This window comes from Uranotaenia lowii, chromosome 3 (assembly GCF_029784155.1).
Source record: "Uranotaenia lowii strain MFRU-FL chromosome 3, ASM2978415v1, whole genome shotgun sequence".
Lineage (NCBI taxonomy): Eukaryota > Metazoa > Arthropoda > Insecta > Diptera > Culicidae > Uranotaenia > Uranotaenia lowii.
Window position 1 is genome coordinate 168,369,432 of NC_073693.1, and position 13,834 is coordinate 168,383,265.

Sequence of the window (13,834 nt, forward strand, 5' to 3'; positions counted from 1 at the left end):
TAGTTATATAATTTTTTATTTGAAACGGCTCATACGTTTAATTTTTAAAGAGCCACACTCGATTTTTGTGTCACAATCATAATTAACAAAGTTGTTCGTCCATAACAATCTTTGTTATAAAAAGCTATTACATGCAACACGTGAAATTTTCGATCAGCGCGCCCCTCAGCTCTAATGGTCGCTCCCTCGCTTTGAAAATTTGTCAACAAAACACAAAACTGACAACCGCGTGTTTCTTTTTCCGTACCTGTCAAAAGTTCGTTCTTTTCGCAGCACCGTACACCTCGTGTTGTTCCGTGCCTATCGGTTGCTCGGTGGATTTTCAGTTTTTCCTGTCCAAATCCAGCCGGAAAACCCTTCAAAATGTCGATGTACAATTTCAAGAAGATTATGGTGGTGCCGCCCGCCAAGGTAAGTGGAAATAACTTGATTTGCAGGCAGGAGAGACGATTGTTTTTCTTGACGTTACAGCTAACCTGTAAACACCAAATATGTGGCTTATGTTGGTTTTTTTTCCAGGCATTCATCGATATTATGCTTTCGAAGACCCAGCGGAAGACACCAACCGTTGTCCATAAGCATTATAAAATAAGCCGGATTCGTGCTTTTTACATGCGTAAGGTGAAATACACCCAGCAAAATTTCCACGATCGTTTGACGCAGATCATTCAAGACTTTCCCAAACTGGACGACGTTCATCCTTTCTACGCCGATTTAATGAATGTGCTCTATGACAAGGATCACTACAAATTGGCTCTGGGACAGCTGAACACGGCTCGGCATTTGATTGATACGTAAGATATTTATATTAATTTTTTGTTCCACGGTTGTTTTAAGTGCAACTAATTTAGTTTTAAAAATAGAGCAGTCTACTTTTATATTATTATTTCAAAACAATTTTCAGCCTGCAGCGCATAAAATTTTACAGGTTTTGAATTTCCCATACAAATTGGGGGCAGTCTATAGAGCAGTCTACCTTTATATTATTATTTCAAAACAATTCTGTTCAGTTTAAAAATCCAAATGTTACAGAATTGAATTTCTCAACTCAAATTAATTTAAACAAAAATATCTCATCAATCCATAGAAATTGAATACCTAACATCATCATCTTATAATTCCTTGAGCTATCAATCCACTTTACTTCTAACATATACCTACCTTTTTCCGATTTCTAGCGTAGCAAAAGATTACGTTCGTTTGTTGAAATTTGGCGATTCTTTGTATCGCTGTAAACAGCTTAAAAAGGCAGCCCTAGGACGAATGGCTACCATCATGAAACGGCAGGCTTCGAATTTGACATATTTGGAACAGGTCAGACAACATCTTTCTCGTTTGCCCTCGATTGATCCCTACACTCGAACGGTTATCATTTGTGGCTTCCCGAACGTGGGTAAATCCAGTTTCCTTAATAAAGTCACCCGTGCGGATGTAGAAGTTCAGCCTTACGCTTTCACTACCAAGAGTTTGTATGTCGGTCACATGGATTACAAATATCTGAGATGGCAAGTTATCGATACACCTGGAATCTTGGATCATCCTTTGGAAGAAAGAAACGTTATTGAAATGCAAGCAATTACAGCTATGGCGCATTTGAGAGCTTGCATTCTTTACTTCATGGATATTTCCGAGCAATGTGGTCATTCCATTGAAGAACAGGCAAAACTTTTTGATAGCATCAAGCCTCTATTTGCAAATAAGCCTTTGATTCTGGTATTGAACAAAACCGATATTATCACAATGGACGAGCTGACACAAGACAAGAAGGATGTGATCAAGTCACTTACGGAAGATGTTGAAGAGATCCCCATTTTGCAAATGTCCACCGCTACCGAAAATGGGGTAATGGAAGTTAAAACAGAAGCTTGCGAACGGCTGCTAGGATATCGAGTTGATCAAAAATTGAAGGCTAAGAAAATTGAGGGTGTTCTTAACAGATTGCACGTCGCTGTTCCCGAGAAACGAGATGATAAGGAGCGTGCTCCTTGTATACCGGAATCCGTTCTGGCTGCTAGAGCCAAAAATGCAGAAAAATTGGCACGTCGTCAGCGTAAGCTTGAGAAAGAAATTGAACAGGAAATGGGAGATGAATACACACTGGATCTTAAGAAAAATTATGCCGACATTGCGGAAGAAGAACGTCACGACATTATTCCAGAGTTCCTCAATGGAGTCAACATTGCAGATTATATCGATGCAGATATATTCGAAAAGTTGGAAGAACTGGAACGCGAGGAAGGTCTTCGATTGGAGTCTGGCTTCTACGATCCACCTCCGCTCAATTTGGATGAAACTCTGCTGGAGATTCGGGAGATGGCCAAGCAAATCCGGCTCAAACGGTTCTTGCTTAAGGATGCTCGTAAATTACAACAGAAGAGCGGCCGACCAGTTATGCCACGACACAAACAGGCCTCAGTACGCGATCGCAAAGTGGACAACCTTCGGCAAACGATGGAAAATCTCGGTGTCGACATGTCCGAAACCAACCAAGCAAACTTCACCAAAAACCAGGTCGATATTCGAAGAAGTCTGGTGCCAGCTGTTGGAGGTCCAAAGACACCCAAGAAGGATCACGAGTCTACTGCGATTGTTAGAGCTACTGGTCTCCCGATTAAGCGAAGAACTCCTGGTCATGAACTGGGTATCAAGGACGTTATGGTAAGAATGCGTTTTTGTGATTTTCTGAAGAAGGTTTTGTTAATTGTGTTTTTTTATTTTATTTAATCGGTACAGGTGAAGAAGAAGGCCAAGCTCATGGCAAAACACGATATTGCCAAGAAGGTGACCAAGCTGTCCCGCAAGGGAGAAGCCGATCGACACATACCGGATCTGATGCCGAAGCATTTGTTCGCGGGCAAACGTGGTACTGGCAAGACAGACCGACGTTAAAAGCCGCGAATGCCTTGGTTGTGATCGATATGGATGGTGTAGTGCTGCAGATCCGAAACTTTGCTTTGATCAAGTTTCGAGGAAAGTTTTATAAACAATATTATTATTGTATGAAAAATAATATACAAATCTATTAAATCGCCATTTTTTTTTGCTTTTTGATGGAGGAATTAATATCACATTTATCTTAGAAGACTGTTAATCTTGGAAGCATAATGGAATTGTGTTTTGTAGTTGAGTTTTAATGCATTCGAATTTCAATCAATATTCTGTAAATGTGTGCTGGAGCTGGAAGTGCATCGAAACTGTTTTGAATTTTTAATGATTTTTATCCGGGAGACTTGTTCTTGAAATCTAAGATAAAACAATTTTTTTTCTTAGTGAATTGTTGCCAATGAATCGTTTTAATATTGTATGCCACTTTTTTTGGTCTTAGAAATATATGTAGGGATGTATACATTAGAAAATGGCAATGGATTTATGGGAAAAATTTCATCATATAAATTCAAAAAGCGATCATTTTGAAAATTGGTCTTAATTGATTTTAAGGTCCCTCATAGCGAACAAAATTTCATTTTTTTTTTTACCCTCTTTAATTCGGATATTAATGTTAAGGAATTTTCAAAATAAATCACTTAAACTTGTGCAACTCATTTAAATAATGTCCATTTATTTTCCAATGAAGTGTTTCTGAAATTATTCAAATAAAAAAATAGAAAAACAATTAATTTAATTTATTTATTGGTCTTCGAAATCATTTTGTAAATAATTTAAATTTATTCTATTTTTGGTTTATTTTCCTAGGCCTTACCCTTGTTACATATATCATATCATATCAAGCCTTTAACACTAGGAACTAGACGAGCAGAGGCGCAACGAGCCATGTGGTTAGACCAAATGGAGCGTGATCTGGCGAATGTGGGATGTCCGAAAAAATGGGAAATGGTTGCCAGCGACCGAGTGAATTTTAGGAATTCTGTTAATCAAGTTATATCGTGAGACGGAAAACAATTTTTTTAAAATTAATCATTTATTTTTCTTTCGAAGGCTCGTTTGCTGTGAGGCCTAAGGAGCCGAGTGATATTTTACATCTTTCAGACGGGAATCCTTTTCCTGGTTAACGAGTCGATCCAATTCTTAAAGCTCCATTGGTTTAAGCCGGGTTTCTCGAAAATCGTCTCCCAAAAAGTAGCCGTTCACGTATGTATTTAAGTTTGTTTGTTGGTTATCCAGTTAACGGATTCACCGCGGAATATCTGTTCAAAATAGGACAAATTTAACAGAAGATTATTTAGAAATCACCCTGTTAAAATGTATTCAATGTATATCAAGCATGGAATAAAATGCTCTTGCTCAAGCGGTTGAGCATCAAAGCTCTTGCAGCTCAAGAGCGACTCAAAGCCAATTTTCGCCTATTAATGAATACTCGCTCAAGTTAAGCTTTTGTCATCATATACCTCTTCCGAAGCACCGGAAATAAAGAGTGATATAGAAAGTGATGTTGAGAAACATAAAGTACCCGATGTGTAATATTATTTTAATATTTTAAATGATTAAGGGAGGAGTTTCAAGTTTAAATAAATAAAATAAGACACCCGTCTAGTTCCGTTAGAAGCCAGCTGAGGAAGGATTGGTCCGTTTATTCAATCTTTAGATCTTTACTCAGACTCGCCAGCGAGGTTCTCATTATGTCAGCTCTGTTTCCAGAAAGGGATCAGACCTAACACTGAACCCAAATTCACTCTTAAAATACACATGATTTTTCACTTAAAAACAAGGATCCAGTGATTTTCTTCCATTCAAGTGCGACATATATGTCGAAACCGACCGAAACTATTTTTTTTCATCGCACGCATCAACCGAGTACCGAACCTCCGTTCCTAAAATTAGTTTGTAAACTGAATCCTTTCCTTTTCCTTTCAATGCGCGTCCCTCTCTATTTTCAAAATCTCTACACAGAATTTTACTCTCAAGACGCGAGAGCGACATTGCGATTCGCGATACCGATATACTCAATGTTCTCTTTGCAAATAGTGTTGCCATTTTTCAGTTCTACATTTTACTAACTAGTCCTATTAAAGTTATCTACACATGCTTTATTCCCTACATTCGCCTTCGCCTCTATACTTTGAATACCTCAAAATTATTATCTTTTTTGCTTCCTTTCTTGAAAAAAAATCAAAGAAAACGGCTCTAATGCAAAGATACGCACTAAACGTCTCCCGAGCCTTTTTTTTACCACTCGTGATATCTCACCTTATAGGTAACCTTACAGGATTAGAATATCGTTCTTCTGAGAAATAATCTTTTTAAACAAAACTATTTTACAAAAGTTTACATGCAGTCATCATATGATTTACAGCTACTATCTTATTCTTGATAGCTTCAGTGTATAATTTTTAGACATTATCAGGTAAATTCCGCTTTTGAAGATTATTATGCTATCTCCCTTCATAAAAACTCCCCCATTCTCCAACAATGCACATATGTTTTATTTTGTTTTCCGGAAACTTATGTCCTCTTGTGTGAAATTCCTACTATCCAAAATTCGTTGTTTTTTTTTTCTCTTTTATTTTTATCTATGATTTAACATCATTTTTTTTGTTATCTTTAAATTTTCATTCTTTTATCTTATTTTTATTCTTTATCTCTTCCTTTTTCTTAGATTTTTTCACCTCTTAGTTTTCTTTTTTTACTTAATCCTTTTAATTTTTTTTTTACTTTTCTATAATCCTTTTTTCTCAATTTTTCATTTCTGCTTTTCAAGATCTTATTTTTGTCTTTTTCTTTAGAGAATGCCTTTTCAAAAATTCCGTATTTTTTCACCACCTTAAATTGCCAATCTAATTTTTAAAACTCTAAATTTCAATCCCACCTTTTGGTTAGTCTCTTTTTTTTGTACCTTCTTTCCCCTTCCCCTATGAGATTATCTGGTTGGTCTACTTTTTCCATTTGTTCATTCTCTATTTGTCCGTGATCAATTGTTAGGCCTTTATTAACGATGTACATACCTTCCATATACCACTTATAACCTTCTACTATCAACTTTGGTTTTTTTTTATCCGTTTCGTATTGTACATTTTTCTTGCTTGATTTTCTTCTCCCTTTATCGTATATTCATTTGTTACTTCGCATTCTCTAACTTTAAATACTCATTGTTTTTCAATTTTCCTTCTATTTTCTTTTCTCTTTTTTTAATAGTTTTTTTCATTTCCATTTTTCTCAATTCACTATATTTTTCAAATTCTTTTTTCAATTCTTTTTTTTCATTCTCCATTTTACAATAACTTTGCTTTATCCTCGTTCTTCTTTTATTATTTTTTTTATCTTCCCTCTAGTGACACTCCTGATTTCCAAATTACCTGTGTATATATATATTTTTTACTCTTATTTCCATTCCTCAATAACATTCTCTTTTTGAAAAAAAAAACTTGGTCAAGGCTCATTCTACTTATATGTCTTATCTTTTCTTTCTTATTTTTTATAGTTTTTTATCATTTTTTCTATAGTTTTCATACCCTATTTTAAAAACTCTCTCCTACGTTCTCCATTTCATACAATCCATGCTTTTCAGTTTAACTTTATTTTTTTTAAATCTGTAATCTTGTGACAGTTCTTTATTCCAATTTTCCTGTTCCTATTTTTTGTTCATTTTTTTTGTACTCTAATTTCCATTCTTCAATTCAATTCTCCTTCTTGCCATAAACCCTTGTCTCCATCGTACCTTCTCCCTATATCTTTGGTTCTATTTTTCTGTTTCTCCATCTACACCTTTTCCATTTTCCACTCTCCATCAATTATATTTAACCGTTTTTTTTTGTTTTTTTCATGCCCGGCTGCTATTTTACATTTTTCATGCTTGATATTCAACTCCCTGTATCTGTCATTCATATTTTTATACTTTATTTTGCATTCTCCAACTTCCAATGCTTATTTTATCTCCCATTTCCTTTTTTTTCATTTCCATTTTTATTATTTTTCCTTTATTTCCATACTTTCTTTTCAAACTCCCTTCTACGTTCTTCATTTTACTGAATCATCTTTCCTGTTTCTAGTTGTATTATTATTATTATTTTCTAGTATTCGCTCTTGAGATACTCCTTTTTTAGATTTCCTGGTCCTCCCTTTTGTTAATTTTTTTTTTCTGGTACTCTTATTCTTCATTTGAATTCTCCATTAAAAAAAACTCAGCATTACCCATTCTTTTTAAATATTTTCTCTCTTGTTATATTCTTTAATTAAAAATTTCCTGATCCTCGATTTTTTTTATCTAATCTCCATTTTTCGAATAAATTCTCCTTCTTGAAATAAACTCGCGTCTCCATTATACATTCTCCCTTTATTCATTTATCTTTTTTTATCTGTTTCTTCTTCTACCACAATTTTCCATTTTCCACTCTCAATCAATCAACTTTAATCAGTATTCCCGTTTTTTTTTCATGCACTGGCTTCTGTTGACCATTTTTGATGCTTGATTTTCAACTTACTCTATCGTAAATTCATTTTTCATACTTTATTTTGCATTATTTAAGTTACAATGCTAATTCGTTTTCCTCTCGTCCTCCGTCTATTTTTTTATCTTTTTCATATTCTCTGTTCATGACTCCCTTCTTTGTTCTCCATTTTCATGTATTTTTGTTTTTCTGCTCTTACATTTACTATTCTTTTTTTTATTCTTGTTATACTCCTTTGTTCCAAATTTCCTGTTCCTCCCTTTTGTTCCTATTATTTTCTTTTTTTTTTCTCTCTTATCTCCATTCCTCAATTAAACTTCCTTTTTTGAGAAAAAAAAACCGTTTCCATTCTCCATAAACTTTTAACCATAGCCCTTATTTATGCTCTGGCTTCTATTTTACATTTTTTATGTTTGATTTTCCAATGCTCATTTCATTTCTCTTATATTATCTTTTCTTACTTTTTTCTCCTTTTTCATTTTTATCATTTTTCCTTTATTTTCCATGCGCTCTTTCAAAGCTCCTTTTCCAATTCTTCATTCTTTGTTTGTCTCTGTCAACTCTCATGATACTTTTTTTCACTTTTGTGATACTTCTTTATTCCAAATTCCCTGTTCCTTCATTTTTTTCTAAGCTTCATTTTTCAATTAAATTTTCTTCTTTGAAAAAAAAAAAAAAATCTCCGTCTCCATTGTCCCTTTGACCGTGGCCTTTGTTGTTGCTCTATCTACCAGCATTTACACATTTCACTCTCAATAATCTTTTATTGTGATCTCCATTTTTCATGTACCGTTTTCTATTATAAATTTTTCATGCTTGATTTTCAACTCCTTGTTACGTTTATTTATTTTCCCTACTTTTTTTGGATTCTCCAACTTACAATGCTTATTCGTTTTCCCTTTTCTCGTCCTTTTTATATATTTTTCCTAACCTCTTTTAAAGGCTTCCTTCTTTGTTCTCCATTTTCATGTATTTTTGTTTTTCTGTTTTTACTTTAATTATTCTTTTTTTTAAATGTTCCTTTTTGTGATACTCCTTTATATTTCTTATTCCTCCCTTTTGCTCATTATGTTTGTACTGTTATTCCCATTTCCAATAAATTCTGTAGTACTGCCCCTCTCAGGGGTTTGTACTTCTTCTCTTATCGTAATGGTATCCTTTAATTTAAATTAAGTGCTGCCTTACTCAAGGGATTCATAAGGTTTTTTTCTGCCTCTCTCAGAGGTTTGTAACTTCTATTATCACTTATTTTAATACTACTAAGCATGGCCGTAGGAACGGGGGGGGTTTTGGGGGTTAAACCCCCCCCCATGAGGGTCCAGAAAATCAAGCGAGGTATTCTAGTCTACATCCAAAATTTTAAATTCATAATCAAATTTTGATAATAAAACAAGATTATGTAAAAGTAACAATCTAGACTAAAAACTAATCCCAAAACCTCAAAAACCCATCCCGAATTCAAAATTCTGCTACAGTTTCTTACAATTTTTTAACTTGTTCAAAGAAATTCAGGTCTGAATATAAAAAATACGATTTCTAACGCAGTTTCTCACTAATGTTTACAACACAAACTAAAAAAATATTAACTGATAAAAAAACTAAATTTTCAAAAAAATGAAGTTTCAAAGTTTCGGTAAGTCATCTATATTTTTTTCGAAATGCTGCTTTTAATTAATTCTGAAACAGAAATTTGTTTCAAAAGAATTATTAAGCAAATTTAAATTAAATGCAAATTTGAAATAAACGCAAATTAAAAATAATCGTCTCCAAAACACAGAGTTTAAAACAAATCTGAATTTTCAAATTAAAATAATTTTTAATTTTTATTCATCTTAATTTCATATTCTTTTTTCATATTTAACTGAAGGGTGGATAGAAAAATTCCGCTGTAGTATTTTGGATTGAAAAAAAAAATCGCGATTTTATTACAGAAAAAATAAATCTATTTTGAACTTTGTAGATTTTATTCAATGGTTGATGGTTGAATTTAATTTTATAAAAAGAAGAATATTTATTATTTTTTCAAAAGTGGCAGTTATAGAAGTCAGAGATAAAACCTGTTATAAAAAAAATCCTCCAGTTATCTAAGTTCAAAATAATACCTTAACTTCATGTTCAAAAAGTTGAAACTATGTTTTGCTAATTAAAAATTTAGATTTTTGGGCCTTTGTTTAAAGGAAACAAAAATTCAGAATTAAAAAACAAAGACAAATTTGTTAAAAATTGTTGTCATTCTCTGATATGTGTTTTGGTCAAATAACAATTGTTATTGTTATTAATATTGCTGTTTTTTTAAAGCACACATTTCAAACAAAATGATATATTTGGTCAAGTTTGCATCAAGCAAATTTGATCCGAAATATTTTTATCTCTTACTTTTATTTTTAAAAGTTAGTTTTATTTTCATCCATGGCTAAAATCTTTCAATTTGCAAAAGAGTTGGGAAGATTGAGCTTGTTTGATTTGAGCATAGAATAAGTTCTTCAAAAGAAATTGAAGGCTCTCTTAAAAAATACTTATTTTATGCCCAAATTAAATAAATTTGATCCACCACACTCTTAAATAAATTCAAAGATTTTAACGAATGATGAGGTTTAGGACCAATTTTCTTAAATTACGATTTAATACGAAAATATTAATATTAAAGTACTTAAAAAAATCATGTAAGAAAATTCCAATTTCTCTATTCGTGCCTTGTTCTGCAAAACTCATAAATAAAAGTCAGTTACCAAAACCCCCCCCCCATGAGTCGGTTCTTCCTACGGCCCTGCTACTAAGTCTTTTTTTTTACTAGTTTGTATCTTCATCATCACTAATTATGATACTGCTCCTCTCAGGAGATTGTATCTCCTATCAATATTTATTTAACACTGCTCTCCTCAGGAGTCCATCTTCCTTAAACATCAGTTCTAATACAGCCCCTCTCAAGGGTTTGTATCCTTCTTCTCGTGTTGCCCCTCTCAGGGGTTTGCAAAATCCACTCGATTATAGTAATGTCCCTCTCAGGGCTTTGTACCATCCTTCCCAAATAAATTCGGATACCACTCCTCTCGGGAGTTTGTATGGCACCCTTTTTTTTATTAACCACTTATGCTGATACACACACGTTCCAAATAACATGCAAAAAAAATCACACATTGCAGTCACATCAAGAAATTCACGACAATTGCCTTTTCTCTCCTCGATATATTTTTTTCCTAATTTTCCATACTTTCTATTCAACTCCTCCTATGTTCTCTATTTCACAGAATCTATGTTTTCATGTTTCTAGTTTTATTATTATTATAATTTATTTAAATCTTCACTCTTGAGAACTACTCATTTCAAATTTCCTGGCCCTTCCTTTTGTTCATTTTTTCTGGTACTCTTATTATTAAAAAAAAAATCTCCGTTTAAAAAATAAATCCACCATTGTCAATTAGTTATCTTGTGAAAATCATTTATACCGAATTTCCTGTTGCTCTCTATTGTTTTGTTGTTTAAATCTATTTATTCTCTATTTTTCAATTATATTTTCCCTCCTGAACTAAACTCGCGTCTCCATTATACATTCTCCCTTTATCTATTAATCTTTTTTTCTGTTTCTCCTTCTACCACAATTTTCCATTTGCCATTCTTAATCAATCATCTTTAATCAATATTTACGTTTTTAATGCTCCGGCATCTATTTGTAATGCCTGATTTTCAACTTACTCTATCGTTTATTCATTTTTAATACTTTATTTTGCATTCTCCAACCTACGATATCAATTCGTTTTCCCTTTTCTTGTCTTTCGTAATCGTGTAATTTCAAGACTCCCCTTTTTTTTTGTTCTCCATTTTCATGTATTTTTGTTTTTCTGTTTCAACTTTTATTTTTCCATTTTTTTTATATTCATTCTTGTTATACTCCTATATTCCAAGTTTCAAGTTCCTTCCTTTGGTTCATTTTCTTTTTCTTTATTTTTCTCTTATTTCCATTCCTCAATTGCAGTCTTTATTAAAAAAAAACTACATTTCCATTCTCCATTCTCATTTATCCAAGGCCCTTTTTTCATGCTCCAGCTTCTATTATACATTTTTCATGCTTGATTCTCAACTTCCTGTATCTTATAATCATATTTATTAATACTACATTTTCCAACTTCTTAATCTCACTTTTCTCGTAGTTTCCTTCTTATTTTCCATTTTTACCATTTTTCCTTTATTTTTCATATCACATTTCAAAACTCCCTTCTCAGTTCTTCATTCTGTGTTTGTCTCTGTCCACTTTCATTATTCTTTTTTTTGATACTTTATTCCAAATTTCCTGTACTCCCTCTTTTTTTTTAATCCTATTCTTAAAATAAATTTTCCTCCTTGAGAAAAAAAAAAACCTCCGTCTCTATTGTTCATTCTCCTTTGACCGTGGCCTTTTTTGCTCAATCTACCACTGTTTTCAATTTTCCACTCTCAATCATCTTTTATTAATTTTTTCGTTTTTCATGCTCCGTTTTCTATTATAAATTTTTCATGCTTGATTTTCAACTCCCTGTAAAGTTTATTCATTTTCCATACTTTATTTTGCATTCTCCAACTTACAATGCTGATTCGTTCTCCATTGCTCATTTTTTTCATATATTTTTCCTAATCTCTTTTCAACACTTCCTTCTTTGTACTCCATTTCCATGTATTTTCGTTTTTAAATTTTTTTTTTATCCTTTTTTTATCTTAGTTTTTGTGATACTCCTTTATATATTTCCTATTCTTCTCTTTTGTTCATTATGTTTGTACTGTTATTTCCATTTTCATTCAATTCTGTAGCACTGCCCCTCTCAGGGGTTTGTACCTATCCTCTTATCGTAATGGTATCCTTTAATTTAAATCAAGTGCTGCCTCACTCAGAGGTTTGCATCACATTCGTCATAATGGTACTGCCCCACTCAGGGGTTTGTACCAAGCATCATTAGATTTTTTTTTTAACTGCCTCTCTCAGAGGTTTGTATCTTCCATTATCATGCATTTTAATACTGCTCCTCTCAGGAGTTTGTATCTTCCATCATTATTTATTTTGACACTGCTCCCCTCAGGAGTTTGTATCTTCCTTAAACATGAGTTCTGATGCTGCCCCTCTCAGGGGTTTGTATCCTTCTTCTCATGCTGCCCCTCTCAGGGGTTTGCACAATCCACTCCAAATCTCGATTATAGTACTGTCCCTCTCAGGGATTTGTACCATCCTTCCCGAATAAATTCAGACACTGCTCCTCTCGGGAGTTTGTATCATACAACTGTTTTACTTACCACTCACCATTGACACACGCACGATCCTTATAACATGCAAAAAAAAATTCACCATGATTTCAAACATTGCAGCCACATCACACCCGCATCACTAAACTCCCGTCAATTGACTTTTCTCTCCTCATTCTATCTTTTATCTTTTCAATTTAGTTCTCACAACTTCCGCCATTTTATCCACTATCCAGCAACACTTCGGAATATCACACGCTATCAAGTATAAACACCAAAACCGATTTCGCCGATTATGAAACCCTAACATTAATTCCCATACATTTACCGTTAATCACCATACTAAAAAAACGCATTTTGAATCGAACCGACCACGCCATTGTCGAAACCGACCGAAACTATTTTTTTTCATCGCACGCATCAACCGAGTACCGAACCTCCGTTCCTAAAATTAGTTTGTAAACTGAATCCTTTCCTTTTCCTTTCAATGCGCGTCCCTCTCTATTTTCAAAATCTCTACACAGAATTTTACTCTCAAGACGCGAGAGCGACATTGCGATTCGCGATACCGATATACTCAATGTTCTCTTTGCAAATAGTGTTGCCATTTTTCAGTTCTACATTTTACTAACTAGTCCTATTAAAGTTATCTACACATGCTTTATTCCCTACAATATACATTTCACTTGGCAGTCACTTAAATTTCAAGTGAATTCATCCACATTCACTTCAGTCGTCACTTGAATTTGAAGTGAGAAAAAATATTCACTTCCCCATCACTTGAATTTCAAGTGAATGTCAGGTTGTAATTGTGTTTATTTTCAGAGTTCAGAGTTCAAGTGAATGTCAGGTTGTAATTGTGTTTATTTTCAGAGTTCGAAATGGCAAATTCTAAAGAGCAGCTTTAAACGCTTATGCTGGATTTGGATTTTCCCAATTCTTTAATAGGCGATTTCGGCGGTAGTTTGTGTTAAACGCGATGTAAGAAAAAGTGATTTAAAGGTGTTATCATGTTTCAGCTTGTGGGTTGAACGGGACAGGTTTTTTGGTTTGCAGCAGGGAAGATTTAGAAGTCGCACTATCTGCAGCTACCGATCTGCCTTGGGATTACGATGGAATTTTCCTTTCGCCATAAATTTATGGCGAAAGCGTAATGTAAGTATTTGAAATCGTAGTGCTGTTCGTTAAATGTTCTTTTATTTAAAAACGCGAGAGATAATTAACTAGAAACATACTTAGAAACTCAGATAAATTTCACTCGAACGTCCTAGTGTAATTCACTT

The 13,834-nt window shown here is 33.5% G+C and overlaps 1 protein-coding gene across 1 annotated transcript; it reads left to right on the forward strand.

The window, feature by feature from the left end:
• The first annotated feature begins 256 nt into the window (after nucleotides 1–256).
• Nucleotides 257–3,033, forward strand: LOC129751919 (nucleolar GTP-binding protein 1). Its single transcript, XM_055747697.1, has 4 exons — nucleotides 257–411; nucleotides 520–794; nucleotides 1,179–2,658; nucleotides 2,734–3,033. The coding sequence occupies exons 1-4, from the start codon at nucleotides 364–366 to the stop codon at nucleotides 2,887–2,889; spliced, it is 1,959 nt and encodes a 652-aa protein (XP_055603672.1). The 5' UTR covers nucleotides 257–363; the 3' UTR covers nucleotides 2,890–3,033.
• The last annotated feature ends 10,801 nt before the right edge of the window (nucleotides 3,034–13,834 follow it).